This window comes from Schistocerca piceifrons, chromosome 10, assembly GCF_021461385.2.
Source record: "Schistocerca piceifrons isolate TAMUIC-IGC-003096 chromosome 10, iqSchPice1.1, whole genome shotgun sequence".
In the NCBI taxonomy this organism is placed as follows: Eukaryota; Metazoa; Arthropoda; class Insecta; order Orthoptera; family Acrididae; genus Schistocerca; species Schistocerca piceifrons.
This window is the reverse complement of record NC_060147.1, coordinates 135756930-135773968: the sequence shown is the minus strand read 5'-3', so window position 1 is coordinate 135773968 and position 17039 is coordinate 135756930. Positions and strand designations below refer to the sequence as shown.

The window sequence follows — 17039 nt, the reverse complement described above, 5'->3', positions numbered from 1 at the left end:
CTACATATAGTTCCTCAATATACTCTTTCCATCTTTCACATACATCCTCTAATTCGAAAAGTAGGTCAATGTTTTTATTCGTGACCATATTTGTTTTTGTTCTTGGCTTTATCTGCATTGATTTAATTTTAGAGTAGGCTCTATCAATTTGACCTCTACTTAGATCTTGTTGAATTTCCTTATGTTTGTTGTACATCCACTTTTCTTTTTCAAATCTACATTTCTGTGTAATTGCATTTTTTACTCTTTTGTCCTTATCGAAATCTTTTTTCCTCAGCCTATTTTGTTCTTCAATAAGGTCTAGTATTTCCTTGGTCATCCATGGTTTCCTTAATCCTTCTACTTCTTTAGCAGCTACTTCTACAGTCTCTTTGAATCCTTCCCATCCTTCCCTGTTACCTATCAGGTTATCGGTCAATTCTTTCATGTCCGCAGCTACTTGCTTTTCCTTAAGGTTTTCTACAAACCATCTGTGTTGGTTAATTCTCTTATATATTTCTTAAATCTGCTACTATAGTCTGCTATCACTAGAACATGGTCACTGGCTATATCATATCCAGGGTATGAGTGGCTAGACTTTATTTGATTCATAAATTTCTTCTATCTGATACCTTTTGCCATCTGCTGGACTTTTTCATGTATATCTTCTTCTCTTGGGCATTTCAAAACATGTGTTGGTGACTATCATATCATGCTGCTCACAGAAATCTAGCAAACTTTCTCCTCTAGTATTCATTTCTCCTGCCCTGAACTTGCCATTCCATAATCCTTTGTTATCTTCACCAATTGATGCATTGAAATCACCAATTATGACAAGATTGTCCTTTTCTTTAACTAGTTTCATTAAGTCATCAATTTGCTCATATACTACTTCTACTTCCTTTGTTGTTGGTAAGTAAACTGCAATTATACACAAATCCGTGGGTTGTCCTTTAATTTTAATCATCATTATCCTATCACTGCAGTGGCATGTGTTCAACATGTTGTTCTTCCATTTTCCTCTCAAAATCATAGCGATAGTATTTCTTCCTGTTTGAGCACTACCACTGTGAATGATCCTGAAATCCCCTGACCTAAAATCACTGTTACTGCCCCACCTAGTTTCACAGATTCCTAATATGTCCAGCTGTGACTTTTCCATCAGCATCTTAACCTCTTCTAGTTTCCCAGCTTTTAATAGGGTTCTGACATTCCGTATTCCAATTCTCATCTGTTCTTTTATTCCTTACTCCTTACAGCCTTGCCCAAGACATTCCCCCCTGGAGCTCTGAATGGGGAATTGAAACTCCGGAAAATTTTGAACTGGACGTAGCCATATTTCTACTTGGGAATCCTGTATGGGATCGTTAATTCAGTGGTTTCCCGTTGCCTTCTGCATCCTTCTGTCGTTGACCACATTAATGGTTCCTCCGCCTTTTGGGGACAAATTCTCATCCCTGGGACAAGGGGGTGCCCCTTCCTTACCGCTCATCCACCCATACTGGCCGTTGGCACTCGGTAAGGTTGGTCTTCTCGTGTTAGAAAAGAAAATGAAAATGAAAGACACCCTTGGACCTCGCAACCTAATACCATCAGGGTCAAAGCAGCAAGAGTCGACCAAGAGAGGCCGACAGGAAAGAAGAAAGCAGAAGTCTGAAACAAGTAAGTGGAAGCAATGCCAGAGTCAGCTAAGGGCCCGTGTGGTTGCCACCCACATAGTCCTAAGAAGGGAGCCCCCTGCAGAGGAAATAAATAATGCAAATCGTGCAATTCTAAAAGCACACGCAGAATCGTATAAATGATTAATTAGGGATAGAGAGCACGATTTAGACGGAAAACAAATGATCACTCATAAAACAGTGAAAACACTCACTGCTCAAAAAGGAATGTATACTTGTCAGTAACTTAACAAAGAAGGAACAGACAGCTTGTTATAAGAAAGTTATGGTACAATGATACTGTATTTCAGACATTAACTGAATTAAATGTCACAAAAGGCCTGAATGATACTGATACGTGAGAACTGATGGGAGTTCTAAAAGCTACAAGGAATAGGAAAACCACTAGTACAGATGGTATTAATATGGAACTGCGGATATATGGAAGTTTATTCCTATAACTAAGGCTTCTTCACATCTTTAATCAATGTCGGAGAAATAAGAAGGCATCAAAATAGTGTCTAGAAGCCAAATTAATATCTATAGAGGTATAAGCCTCCTAGATTTACACAAAATCCTAGATACAAAACTAAAAAATATCGTGGAAAAACTAACTTCTATAGAACAATCAGGCTTTAAAAAAGGGACGATCAATTATTGACTAAGTTTTTACACGAGAAGTTATAGAAGAGAGACAAGAATTCAATAGAGAAAGCCATCTCGCTTTTATCAAGTTTGAAAATGCATTTTATAATGCCGCCAGAGAAATTCTACGAAATACAAAGGCTTAGCAACTTACCTGTCTCATCTCGTAAATGCAATTAAGAATCTATAGACAGCCAACAAATATAATCACAAAGCCAATGGACACAAACAAAGGGATAAGACAAGGATGCTTCATTTATATGACATTCTTCAATATATGCATAGATGAAGGGATAAATAAATGGAAAATGTTGAATAAAAAAAGGAGTATTTTTGAATTGTGACACTAGATTGAATAACATTGGGATAGGCTACAACTGTGTCTTACTCCACTGTCAACCACTGCTTCCCTTTCGTGCTCCTCGACTCTTATAATTGCCACCTGGTTTCGGTACTAGTCGTAAATAGCCTTCTGCTCCCTGCTACCTAGAGAATTTCAGACAACATTGTCAAAAGCTTTCTCTAGGTCTATAAACGCTATAAATGTAGGTTTACCTTTCTTTAACATATTTTCTAACCTAAGTCGTAGAGTTAGAATCACCTTACAAGTTCTTACATTTCTCCGTAACCCAAACTGATCTTCCCCGAGGTTGGCTTCTGCTAGTTTTTCTGTCCTTCCGTAAAGAATTCGTGGTAGTATTTTGCAACTGTGACTTATTACACTGGTATTAATGGACATTAATACGGATCGTGTCCATCCTTTGCCTTTGTCACAACTTGAACTCTGCTGCAGACACTTTCAATGAGGTTTCTTAACGTCTGCGGAGGAATGGCAACCGATTCTTCCCAAATAGCTGACAGCAGAGAAGGTAGTGATGTTTGATTAAGAGGTCTGGAACGAAGTCATTGTTCTCACTTGTCTCACAGGTGTTCCACCGTGTTCAGATCGGGACTCTGTTAGGCCAGTACATCCCAGGACTACTGTTGTCTATGAACCGTTGGCTCACAGATATCGGCTCGTGACACGGCACACTGTCACACTGATGCGAACAATCACCATCTCCAAACTGTTTTTCTACTATGTTCGGAACTCGTTCCTGTGAAATGTGTTTGCACCCTCCTTCATTTAGCATCTTCTCAAATATAATATGGGGGCCACATTCTTACCACAAAAAACACCCCCGTACCATTATGCCACTTCCTCCGTATTCCACTGCTGGCATTACACACAAAGGCAGCTAGCATATACACAGGCATTCACCAAATCCGAACCACTCCACTGGATTGCCATAGAGTATAGAGTGACCGATCACTACAAATCACTCGTTTCCAGTCATCCACTGTCCAGCAGAATTGCTCCTTACACACTACAAGTTCCGACTACAGAAATGTGTGGCTTACGAGGAGCTACTCAATCACTGAACCCCAATCTTTTTCACTCCGTACGCATCATTGTGCTCACTGGCTCATCGCTACCACTGTACGTAGTCACTGTGCTGGCTGGACAAATTGTAGCACTCACGACCCATCCTCATATCGGCACACCCTCCACTGCAGAGAGAAAATTTCATTCTGCAAACATCCCACACACTCAGCTAGGCCACGTCTCCACAATATCCTTTCTTCCAACTGTGCTAGTCTTGCTGCTAGTCTTGCAAGTTTTGCAGGAGAGCTTCTCTGAAGTTTGGGAGGTAGGAGGCGAGGTACTGGCAGAAGTGAAGCTTTGGGGATGGGTCGTAAGTTGTGCTCGGGTAGCTCAGTCAGTAGAGCAGTTGCCGACGAGTTGAGTCTCGGTCCGGCACACAGTTTTAATCTGCCAGGAAGTTTTAGAACATTTTTGTTGTGTCTTCTCCGTCGGTAAGCTCAATTATTCAAAGGACCGTATAATGAATTTCAACAATGTACAACACGCAGTTAATTGTTAACAGCCATCCGAATTGGTCAGTGTGAAGACTGTGATTGAAAATGGAGGAAACTGAGTTTCGTGATGTTATCAAACATTTTCACGGGGATTTTCACATAAATCAAAACAGAATTTGATGAAGTTTATGCAGACACTGTACCATCATTGAAGACCACTTACTTTTGGATTAACAAATTTAAAAGTGCTCGGACAAGCACGGAAGCCGAAGCGCATTCCGGTCATCCGGCTGAGGTGACCATAAAGGAAACCACTGGTAATATGGTAATCCGAGACTGCCGAATAAAAATGTGTGTGAGGCATCTCAACTGAGCGAGTGTACAATACATCCCTGCACAGATTATCAGCCACGAAGCAGCTGCGTGCGAGGTGGGTGCCACGATTGCTCGTAGTCGACGAAAAGCGTGTCCCACTCAACATTTCAACATCATGTCTGGCGATGTTTAACTGCAATCCACAAGACTTTTTGCACTGATTTGTGAGCACTGATGAAACTTTGATTACACACAGTAGTCAAAACAGCAGTCAAAACAACGGACAAAGGCTGATGAAAGTGCACCGAAGAAGGCAAAGGCTATTTTGTGAGCTGATAAGGTGATGGCCACTGCTTCTTGGGATCTCCAAGGAATAATCAGCACAGATTACTCGGGAAAAGGCGGAACCATAACTGGGCCCTATTATTGTTTGACAATTTGAAACCGGCGTCAGCTGACGAGAGACCAAAGCTGGCACGCAAAAAAGGGTCTTTTACAATGATAACTGTGTTGTAGCCTCTCTCATGTTATCCAGTTCACACACTGAGCAACCAGTAAAGGAAACCAGGCAGATATTTGGAAAGAGACTTAAAATTCAGGGAGAAGAAACAAAAATATTCAGATTTGTTGATGAAACAGTAAGTTTGTCAGAGATGGCAAAGGGCTCTGAAGAGTAATTGAACGGAATGGATACTGTCTCAAAAATTAATTACGAGATGAACATCGACAAAAGTAAAGCAAGGGTAATGGTTTTAGCCAAATTAAATTAGGTGATACTAACAGAAATAGATTCAGAAATGTGACAGTAAAACTAGTAGATGAGTTTTGCTTTGCGAGCAGCAAAAGAGACCAAAGAAGAGAGAATATAAAATGCACCCTGGCGACAGCAAGAAAACTGCTTCTGAAGAAGAGAAATCTGTTAACATCAAATATAAATCTGAATGTCTGGACATTGTCTCTGTAGGTATTTGTCTGGAGTGTAGCTATGTCTAAAAATGATATGTGGAGACTGAACAGTTCATACATGATATGAATGTGGTGTTACAGAAGAATGCTTAAGATTAGATGGGTAGATTGAGTGACTAATGAAGAGTACTGGATCAAACGGGAGGGGAAAAAAAAAAATAATTATGGCACAATATGCTTAAAAGAAGGAATTGGTTGATATGACATTCTGATGCAGCAAAGAAGTGTCTTTACTAGACTGGAAAACTCCTCTAACTCAAAGATGATACTAGAGTAACATTTTTTCCTGAGTTCACACATGCAGAATCTCTTTCATTAAAGAGCACAAAAACTGTGGCTTCACAAATACAAATACCTTCATACACTGTGGTGACAAGTGTTACAGGATAGCAATGTCCACATATACAGCTGGCGGTGGTATCACTTACACAAGGCATTGGCAGAGCTGTCACGTGTACTCGTGTGAAAGGATTTATGATGTAATTACGGCTGCACGATGGGAACTAACAGACTTTGAAAGCAGAATGGTAGTCGAAGCTAGATGCACGGGACATTCTATTTTGGAAATCGTTACAAAATTCAATATTCTGAGATCCGCAGTGTTAATAGAGTGCCAAGAATACCAAATTTCAGGCGCAATCTCCAACCAGGGACAACGTAGTGGCCGACCAACTTCATTTACGGCTGATAGCAGCGGCATTTATGTCAGTGCCTACAGGTAAGCAACACTGCATGAAATAAATGCAGGAATCATTGTGGGGCGTACGACGAATGTATCCGTTAGGACAGTGCACTGAAATTTGGCGTTAACGGGCTACGGGGGCAGACGACAAACGAGAGTGCCCCTGCTAACAACACGACATCGTCCGCAGCACCTCTCCTGTGCTTTTGACGGTACCAATCGGACTGGTGACACCTCAAAAACTGTGGCCCGGTCAGACGAGTCCCAATTTCAGTCAGTAAGAGCCGACAGTAGGGTTCGTGGGTGGTGCAGACCCCACGAAGCCACAGACACATGTTATCGACGAGGCACCGTGCGAGCTGTCGGCGGCTCCGTAGTGGTGGGCCGCATTTACACGAAATCGACTGGGTCCTCTGGTCCAGTTGAGCTGGCCACTGACTGGAATAGACCATTTGCAACCATTGATCGACTTCACATCCTTTCGTCTTTCCCTCTCTCTCTCTCTCTCTCACACACACACACACACACACACACACACACACACACACACACACACACGCAAAACCCACGGTTCCCACGGTTGCTTCATCAGGAAGGAGGGAAGGAGAGGGAAAGACGAAAGGATGTGGGTTTTAAGGGAGAGGTGAAGTCGATATTTCTCTCTCTCTCTCTCTCTCTCTCTCTCTCTCTCTCTCACACACACACACACACACACACACACACACACACAATGCACCGTGCTACCAGACGGCAATCGTTTGCAACTGGTTTTAAGAACATTGTGTACAGTAAAAGCAATCGATTTTGCCATCCAGATCACCCGACACAAATCTCGTCTACCCATTAAGGGACATAATCGAGAGAGGTCAGTTTGTGCACAAAATCCTGCACCAGCAACATTGTCACAATTATGGGCAGTTATAAAGGAGCACGGCTCAATATTTGTGCAAGGGACTTCAAATGACTTGTCGAGTCCGTGCCACCTCGAGTTGCAAAAGAAGGTCTGACATGACTTTTGTCACTTCAGTGATTTATTATCTCATTATCACCTCAAAATAGATGTTTATAAGTGGTATCGTGCATATCTCCTACAGCTAGGGCAGAGCAGGTGGGAATTACAGATGATATATAAATTGTTTCTTTAGAGAGTATAAGAATTGCAGAATGATGAAATGGAAACTGTTTAGGAAATCAAAATTATTCAAACTTCCATTATGTCAAAATATGCCACACTTTAAAAATGTGTTTTACAAATCATTAGTATCATTTATGTAGCCAGCAGAGAAGAGCACTCAATGAAGTACGCAATGAAACAGTGCCTTTTACATTATCTGCTCTGCAGCAGGTAAGTGCATTAACAAGCAAAATGTAACGGAAAGGTGAAAGTGATGGTGGTGTTAAGGAACTTGTTGCCTTCCTCACCTTGTCACAAAAATCGGTAAGCTACTCAACCTGGAATGGAAGGATGTGAAAAAGACGCACTGCAAGTGAATCACTGGAACAGGCCCGGCCAGACGGTGCTTCACAAGCCCGAGTGCTCCTGCCTACTGCAGTGAGTGGGGCCGAGGGGCGAGGAGGAAGAGGAAAATTAAGTCCACAGCTGGACACCGATAGAGTAAAGCAGTCTACTTGTCAGATGCCAAACATTTTGCTGACAGTACTATTTGCATTAAATGAGAGAGAATTTCTGCGTTTGGAATACTACGGCATTTACATACTTGTCCGTAAAAGGGGTTGCGGGGTCGGGGTTGTTTGTGGGAAGAGACCATACTGCGAGGTCATCGGTCTCATCAGATTAGGGAAGGCCGGGGAAGGAAGTCGGCCGTGCCCTTTCAAAGGAACCAACCCAACATTTGCCTGGAGCGATTTAGGGAAATCACGGAAAACCTAAATCGGGATGGCCGGACGCGGGATTGAACCGTCGTCCTCCCGAATGTGAGTCCAGTGTGCCGACCGCTGCGCCACCTCGCTCGGTCCGTAAAAGGAAAAGTGAAGAAGCTACATCGTTCAATCCCAAATAGGAATTACCTTACTTTTCGTACTGATTAAAGGCCGCGCAAAGTGATCAATATACCGTCACACTATTTATTACGAGCTGGAAAAGTACTTATTGGTACATAATTACAAAACCGGCAATATCCGTCGTATAATGCACTTGCCTACTGGCACGTGAAAGTTCATTCCGGCTGAATTGAAGGCAGCCACTTGGTAAAAACTGAGGTAACAGTTAGTATAACGCTAAAAAAATGTTTTAAGATTGACATTATCAATTATTTGAATTCATTAAGTGTCTTAGTGCAAGAGGATAATAATTTGGTAACAGATTTGGGAGACATGCTATAAAAAAAGTGAAGTAAAGTAAAGTAATCCTACCGAAAAATCAGCATCGAATTCACAACAAGGAACAATTCCTGTAAGACGAGGTAGTTATTTGTGGACCAGTTGTGACTTTTTCAGTAACTGAAATGTTTCATTAAGAGTACTCAAAGAGATTCCAAAACACTGCATGACTAAAAGCGGATTTTGATTTATGTGTCAGACTATTCTCGCTTTTGGCTGCAAATGTACCACATTACTTCCAACTTCAGCTGTTAGATACACAGGGCAGCACCGAGCTCAATGACCTGTGTGTCCAATCCAGGAATTTACGAGCCTTTTGTAAAAAGCAACTGCACAGGCATGCAGCTACAGTTATTTCAGTGTTTGGTTCAACACATGTGTAAATGTTATTTTATACTGTTATGAAAGTGACAAAATCCCACTGACGTTTCGGTTTAACAAATTTTAGCTGTGTAGCTACGTGTATTTGACTGCATCACGAACTATAATTTCAGATATAAAACATATTCTAAAAGCAATACATACAAAATCATCACAAGCTTATGTTAAATGTCTGTAAAAATTTTACAGTTGTTAGCACTATCTAATGTATTTATTTAATCAAGTAATAAAAGTTACTGCTTTGGCAGAAAAACTAAAAGTTGCAAATAAACACACTTTATAAAATCCTACATCTGAAAGTATGCTGAAATATTCAGCCTCTTAGAAGTAGTGTTGCAAAATAGTGTTTTTAAGTTTCCCATGTGTGCAGCCTTCAGCAAACACCCATCTCACTCACACACCTGTGCCGAGCAGACACGGCCGCTCTTGTGGAGTGCGAGTGCACTCCGGGAGTGTAAATCTCGGCCGGACTCTCACTGGAATGTCTCAAATGTTGTTCAGCTCTGAGTCCACAACTCCAGATTTTTGAGTAATGCACAGCAGCAGATACTTAACATTACACACAGGCCACACCACTACAATATTAAAAACAGAAATTTGTGAAGAACAGTGAGGAGGCATTCCAATATGTGTAAACTGAGCTTAAAGGAAAGCTCACACAAATAAATATTCTATTAACATATAAGCTACAATCCAAAACCAACAACCTTCAAGTCAGTACAACAATTATGAAAAGAGGTGCACAGCTGTCAGTGCTTTATGCAGTAGCAGAATAAAATAATGTAAACAGTGGCGAACTCACCTTTCCATCTGCAACGTGCAACACACCATTCTCTATAACAGTTATAGTGCTCAGTTCTGTTGAATGGACTATAGTGCCCACTATCGCAAATGTAGATGGTAAATCCTGCACAGACAGAAAAATTTTGTGAGACTCTTTTCATTTATTCATTCATCGTGTCCCGTAGATGGGAGAACTTTCGGGGATGTGGTACTGGTCGAGGGACACATTTACAAAAGATGAGCAAATCAGGGGAACTTAACACAGATACCGTAATTACCAGTGAGCTGCTTACTGTTATTCGTGCGTATAACACCTAAAATTAATGAAGTAAATTATGAAGAAAACTTCTACACTCAAAAATAGCTGCTGCCTCCTCAGTTATATATCTGCTGCTTATCTGCTATTGGTATGTTAATATTTACTAGATTACACGGTTACTTTTCAAAGAAAGTAGTTAACTACAACTCCTCTTACCATATATTACTTCTCGGCATGCAACTTTAGACTGAGCACAGGTACTTGCTGTATAGCCTCGCAACCTATTTTGTCCAGTCCCGTACAGTAAATGACAGGACAGTTCCTCGAAAAAGCTACTGCTAATTTCCTAGCCCCTTCTGTCTGATCTAGGTTGTGAATAATGACCACATAATTAACAAGATGTAAACCCCAAACTTTTCTTACTTCACAACCCATCTACATCCGTACTGTGAATTATTGTGAAGTGTGTATGAACCACACAGTAAGATTTCTCTCCATTCCATTCTCAGCTGGAGTGTTGGGAGAATAATCAGTCACACACGTCTTTGTGACTGTTGATTAATTGATTTTATCTACATGATCTCTACTGGCTTTATATGAAGAGGCTGAGGAATATTCACTCTGTACTGCAATACAGTTCAGGAAATTTTCTAACCAAGTTCTATTGGTATGTGTGGTACCTTTCTTCATGTGTCTGCCACTTAATATTTTCCAGTGACTATGTTACACCCTGAAATGTAGCTGCCTGACATTTCTATTATTCTATTACACAATCTATATCTTTAATGAAGAACTTGATACTCTAGTATATTTTGATCTTATAACTTGTCATATCAGTGTGTTGGTAATGGTAAATCATTTTGAGTAGACAAGAAATGCTTTTGGTTAGTATTTTGAGTAGTCTGTTTCATTCTGAACTGAAATATGAAACTTAGTGGAACTAACACTTATAATAATAATAATAATAATAATAATAATAATAATAATAATAATATGCAAGTTGTATGTATTTCCTTGTTTTAATTGATGTAAATCCATGATTTGTCATCTAAAATTAAAGTAAACGATACAAAACAGAGCATGAATGATTATATGTGACACACACTTTTTGAATCTGTGACAACATTTAACAAACCTTAATAATACACAAATTTCAGATATTTCAATGTTTCATTAAATTTCATAAATGGAAAACAATTAGTAAATTGATTGGAAATATTGCATACTTATGTGAGAACTGAAATTTGTAAAAGAATTTAAAAAAGAATGCTTCATTATAGATAACTGCATCATTTGCAAAAAGCCTGATTTTACAATTAATATTGTCTGCAAGTCATTAATATACAGAACGAACAGAAAGGGTCCCAACACACTTCCCTGCGGTACATCCAAAATTACTTCAACATCCGATGATGACTCTCCATCTAAGATAACATGCTGCATCCTCCTTACCATAAAGTCCTCAAACCAATCACAAATTTCACTTAATACCCCAAATGATCAAACTTTTGACAACAAGCAAAGGTGTGGTATTGAGTCAAACGCTTTTTGGAAATCGAGAAATACGGCATCTACCCGATTGCCTCAATCTGAAGCTTTCGGTACTTCACATGAGAAAAGTGCGGGTTGGGTCTCACACGATCAATGTTTTCGAAATCCGTGGTGGTTGGCGCTGTGAAAGTCATTCTGTTCAAGACATGTCACTATGTTTGAGCTCAGAATATGTTCTAAGATTCTACAGCAAATTGATATCACGGATACTGGATGGTACATTGATTATACAAATTTTCTGAGGGACAGATAGAACTGTTCTTTGGCATCACAGCTTTGTTCTGAAGCAATAGTGAACCAACTATGCAGTGCATTAACATCATTGCCAACATTAAATTCGTTTTACAAGCATATATTCTACTGGACTCATCAAAGCTAAAAATTTAAATACTATAGAAAACGTCAATAGTGTAATGCTACATCCTAAAGCATATACAGTTCAGAATATCCCTTGTTTTCCCTTAGAAAATTTGGCAACCCTAGCTGTAGATTGTATGGGTAGATACGATAACTAGTGAAACGAACTAGAGAAAAAAAAGAAATCTATGGCAAAATTTGACTAATAAACGGGACCCGTAGGTAGGGCACTTCCTGAGGCATCATGAAATAATCAATATAGTACTGGAGAGAACAATATGGGTAAAAATCGCATGACAAGATCAATACTACCACAGTAAGCAAGATGAAATGGCTGTAGGTTACAGCAGACATGCAGTAATGAAGAGGCTCGTACAGAAAAGATTGGCATCAAAATAGTCTTAGGCCACAACAACAGATTTTGTTCCTTAGTGTGTTAGCCATATATATTCTTAACAGTAAAATTTTCTTTACAGAAACTCTCTTTTCAGCAGTGCCAACAGTGCAACACTGATAAAATGTATCAGGAGATTCAACTACTGTTCTTTTTTTGACAAAAAGAAAAAGAAAAAGAAAATAAACTCTTGTGTTGATGCCAAAAGCACCAGGTTTTCTTCTACGTATAGCTGGGTCTACAATTTTTTTTCTTTTTTATGTTTTATTCCTATCCCGTTTTACTACTGCTCACCTTACTTTGTGATTCAAATTTGCAATCCTGGTGTCCCTGAGCTGGTACTCCTCTCAGTGAAGCACACCGGAAATGCATCCCATCTCCCCCCCCTCCCACCCTCTCTTACAGCAGCTCTCCCTACTTGCTGCTCTGCAAGTTCCCCGCCCTCACCTCCTTTCACCTTGCTCCAGACCAATCATTACACAACAGTTGCTCTGTAGGTGCAGTAGAAATACACAGGCTCGACTTTCGGAAAGCACTTAGGTGAAAAGTTAAAAGTGCTCACTCCTAATCCGTGTGTTGCATTATTTACTTGTGAGTGCATCTTAAAGGTGAATGGTGTGCACAGATTCATAAAACTTCATTGTGAAATATTTAACATAATTGCTTTTTCTTTAAATTACTTACTTTCTGCAGATTTGGTGTGTTGTATGTGCAGTGCAGCCCTTTTTTCTTTCTTAACCGCACTCATCCCACTTCAAAGTATTAATGATTACTGATACGTTGTCATTATACAAAAACAGTACTCAAAAGAGGAATCGATGGCAATTTATATACGACAGTCTCAACTTACAGTAAAATAATAACTTTCAAAATTTTACTCCCTGTATATTTAGCTGTGAAATTCGGAAATGTTGAGAAAAGAAATTTAAAATGTTTGTTCTAGATACAACTGTTGTGTACAGAGCATTCACAGCTGTCTTCCAAACCAGTGCAATCACAGCAAGTGGTGTTATATTTTCAACACACATTTATTTTGCTCTAACAGTACCCAGTACACACAAATTAGTTTCCGTGCAGAACGATTAAAAATCCCGAAAATATTTTCTTTTATTTGCAGAAAACATGACTGTAATGTATGAGAAATAAGATTGGTGGAAAGAACTTCCTACTGAGTGTGTATGGCCACAGTTGTGGACATACCTGACTATTAAATAAGTAATGCATTAAGGTGGAAAATAGGGTGCACTTTGCCACACAAAGAGGTACTGTAATTGTGCACTACAGCATAATGTGAAACTTAACTGACATACTGCATGTTTCGCACAACCAATTTAGACTTCAAAGTAATAATGGAAATTTAATTTTTCATGTATAATCCATCCATGGCAGTCAAACTGAAAATTCTAGTCCAGTAAAAACAAGACTGAAGAATCAGAAGCTTTCCTTTCTTTTCTTCACTTTTACAAAAGATGTATGTTATTATGAAAATTATGTTGTTATGAATATTTTATAATATCAACAAGCACAAACAGAATATAGCAACCTTCAAAACTAGCTTTTAGAATTTCTTTTGAGTTTTCATGATGCCTTCAGCTGCCATTCTCTCTATTTCATGTACGATTGTACAATTTCGGCCTTAAGACATTTTCAAGTAATTCGTGGATGATTTTTAGTAATAAATAATGCCATGTATGTTCTTGCTCATATGACTCCATGTTATGCTCGTAAAATAAATCTGAGGTGTTTTACGCTATTTTAGGAGCGCATTACTTTTGAGCAGTTATTGCAAGGTCATAGTAGCAATGACATATGCGGCATAATTTACTACTAAAAAATCATCCATAAAATACTTGAAAATGGCCTAAGGCAGAAATTGTACCATCGTACAAGAAATAAAGAGAATGGCAGCTGAAGGCATCACGAAATCTTTCACAAAATTCATCACAGCTGCAGACCCTATCGCATTGAACATTTTTAAGAACTATTTCTCTGTGTTGATTTATATCTTGACTTATTTCGCATCCTTGGGCTCTCTTCTTTATAAAGGGACATAAGTAGCATAGTACATGAATGTGGGGTTGTGTACAGGATATGTATGCCCAATTAACTAAACTCGCCCCCCTTGTCAGTGTGCTTAAATAATTGTTTCTTAGAAAACGGGTATAGTAAGATTAACATGCACAAGCTCTACTGCAGGATATAACCAAAATGGATAGAAAAAACATTTCTCCCACCAATCTCTCAGCTTGTCCTATGAGACTGACAAATCAATGTAAGTTTGAAGAAAGCCAGAACATGTAGTAGACAGGGACTAGTAGCAAGTAAGCAGAGCAATTTTCCGTGTAATCTCAAAACTGTTTTGTGATTCACCATGAGAATAACCTGAGCTGACAATCTCCCCCCTCCCCCCCCCCCCCCCCCAAACTCAGACCGATTTCACTCTTGTTCTACTGTCAACTGTTCTTACAGCTATGAACAGCACTTTTGCCCATTGCTTCTTAGGTATCAAATGGACATCTTTCAGAAAACTTTTTACATATACAATTATTTAAATAATAGAGTACCACCAGTAGTGGAAAGAAGAGGACAGATTTTTTTAAAGCTATCAGTGTAGGTGTTTCATGCAGTAGTTGCACTGTTATTCATCTTTAGTAAAACAGCAATGATACCATAGAAAGAACCATTGGTTGTATTTTGCTTGTATCTTTAAACTGAGAATTGGTTGTTAATATATGACGTGATTTACACCATTACATCAAAAAAAATGCTTCCTTGTACAAAAATTTATGGGTTGCACTAAACATTTGTATAATATGGACCAATTGGTCTATCTACACATATCAGATGTGAATGTTAAGTGTATCTGAGCTGCATTTGAATGGAACCGAAGGAAACCTGAAACCCTTCTCCACCAATGGTATAGTGTACTCTAAAATATAACCTGCACAAAGCCATTTAAGTTGCATATGTTACTGAAACCTACCACACAACATTTAAAAATGCACTTTGTTTACGAAGGCCAATTTCACTGAATGCTTTTCTTGTTTTTTAAGCTGAATTAAATGCTTCATCTCTCTTTGGCAGTCAATTGTACATTGTTATATCTGCAGATGCAAAAAGCCTTTGCTAGACCTCGAATCTAAAAGACACTATTTCAGGTATAGCAAGAAACTGATGTTTGCCATGTCACATTGAGTTCACATCTATGCAGTAGCATTGAAGCTGTATTTCTACATTGTGTAGTTTCTGAGGAATAAAAGTTTTAAAGCTGGTTCTCATCCCTTTTTTAATAAGCCTATGAGAAACTTCCCGTACTGCTAACAAACAGGGCTAGTAATAACAATAATGATTGTTACTGTGCAAATCTCACAGCTACAATGTATAAACATTTCTGCTAGCCTAAGCATCAAATTTGGTTGTTCACCTGTAGCTGCAAAGTGTACTTGTAGTAGCTGTGAAGCTACAAAAGTCAAAACATTGCATTTTACTGAGTTTATACTTCAAATATTTAAAGATCTTTTCTTTGACTGTAATTTAATAAGACAAGGCATAGAATACCTTTATGGAACAACAAAAATGCTATTGTTTGCAGCAGCTCTCATTTTGTGGGCACCAGTCCTGCAGATAAAATGTATAGACAGAATTCAAGAAGTGCCAGTATAAAATTTAAAAGACGATCGTTCTCAAAATGTTATTAACTTTCATAACAGACACGGCAAAATGTATGACCGTGCGTTAAGAGCACGCGTAAACTTTTGCAATCCCACGCAATTAAAAATTACTTGCGGTAACAGAAGTAGAGATCAATGATAATAGCATGAGGCTTCATGAGTGGAGTTCCTATTCATCCTGATGGTTAATAAACTGCATATGCATAAGTCAACTAAAATCTTAGTTCTGCTAGCTTTGTACTTAGAAATATCTCTCATCATGTCGATTTGAAGAAACGATTGCTAGCAAACTTTCTCAGTTCTGTTCTACAGCACGATCTTCTGAGGTCATTGCACCTAAAGTAAAAATGTGTTTATTCTAAAGGATCATTCGATAAGAATATTGTGGAAGGAAAGTAGGGTTTGAAGTCTCTCTGAGAACGACGTCATTAGAGGTGGAGCACGAGATCAGATTGTTCTTTGAGGATGGAGAAGGAAATCAGTTATGCCCTTTCAAAAGAACCATTCCAGAATTTGCCCGGAGTGATTTAGGCAAAACTTACATTTGGACAGTCAGATGTGGACTCGAACAATCGTCATCCCGAACGGAGTCCGGTGCACCGAACACTGCGTCACGTTGCTCGGCTAAGAGTGTTGTGCAAAGCTGAGAACTGAATCCTCTGCAGCAACTACCTGCCAACATACACTGAGGTGGCAGAAGTCTCCTAATACCACAACGGACCTCCTTTTGCCTGACATAGTGCAGCATGTCAATGAGGCACAGCAATTCGTTGCAAATCCCCTGCAGAAATACTGAGCCGTGCTGCCTCTATAGCTGTCCGTAGTTGCGAAAGTGTCGCTCGTGCAGGATTTTGTGCACAAACTGACCTCTCGATTATGTCCTGTAAATGTTCAACGGGATTCGTGTCAGGCGATGTGGGTGACTAGATCGTTTGCTCGAACTGTGCGGAATGTTCTCCAAACCGATCGCGAATAGTTGTGGTGCAGTGACACGTTTGGAAAAGTGAAGTCCGCAAACAGCTGCAAATGGTCTCCGAGTAGTCGAGAATAACGACTTCCAGTAAGTGATCGGTTTGATTTGACCAGAGGGCCGGAACAATTGTGGAGCCACTACCAGTTTGCACAGTGCGTTGTTGACAACTCGGGTCCACGACTCTGTGGCGTCTGCACCGCGCACGAGCCTTACCGTCAGTTCTGA

The 17039-nt window shown here is 39.5% G+C and overlaps 1 protein-coding gene across 3 annotated transcripts in view; it reads right to left on the bottom strand.

The window, feature by feature from the left end:
• Positions 1–17039, bottom strand: part of LOC124718831 (guanine deaminase) — a 142181-nt gene that overhangs the window by 71336 nt on the left and 53806 nt on the right. For all 3 annotated transcript variants that reach the window (XM_047244453.1, XM_047244452.1, XM_047244454.1), the window contains exon 2: positions 9629–9733. In XM_047244453.1, coding sequence (XP_047100409.1) covers positions 9629–9733 — 105 coding nt within the window. The remainder of the gene's footprint in view (positions 1–9628; positions 9734–17039) is intronic.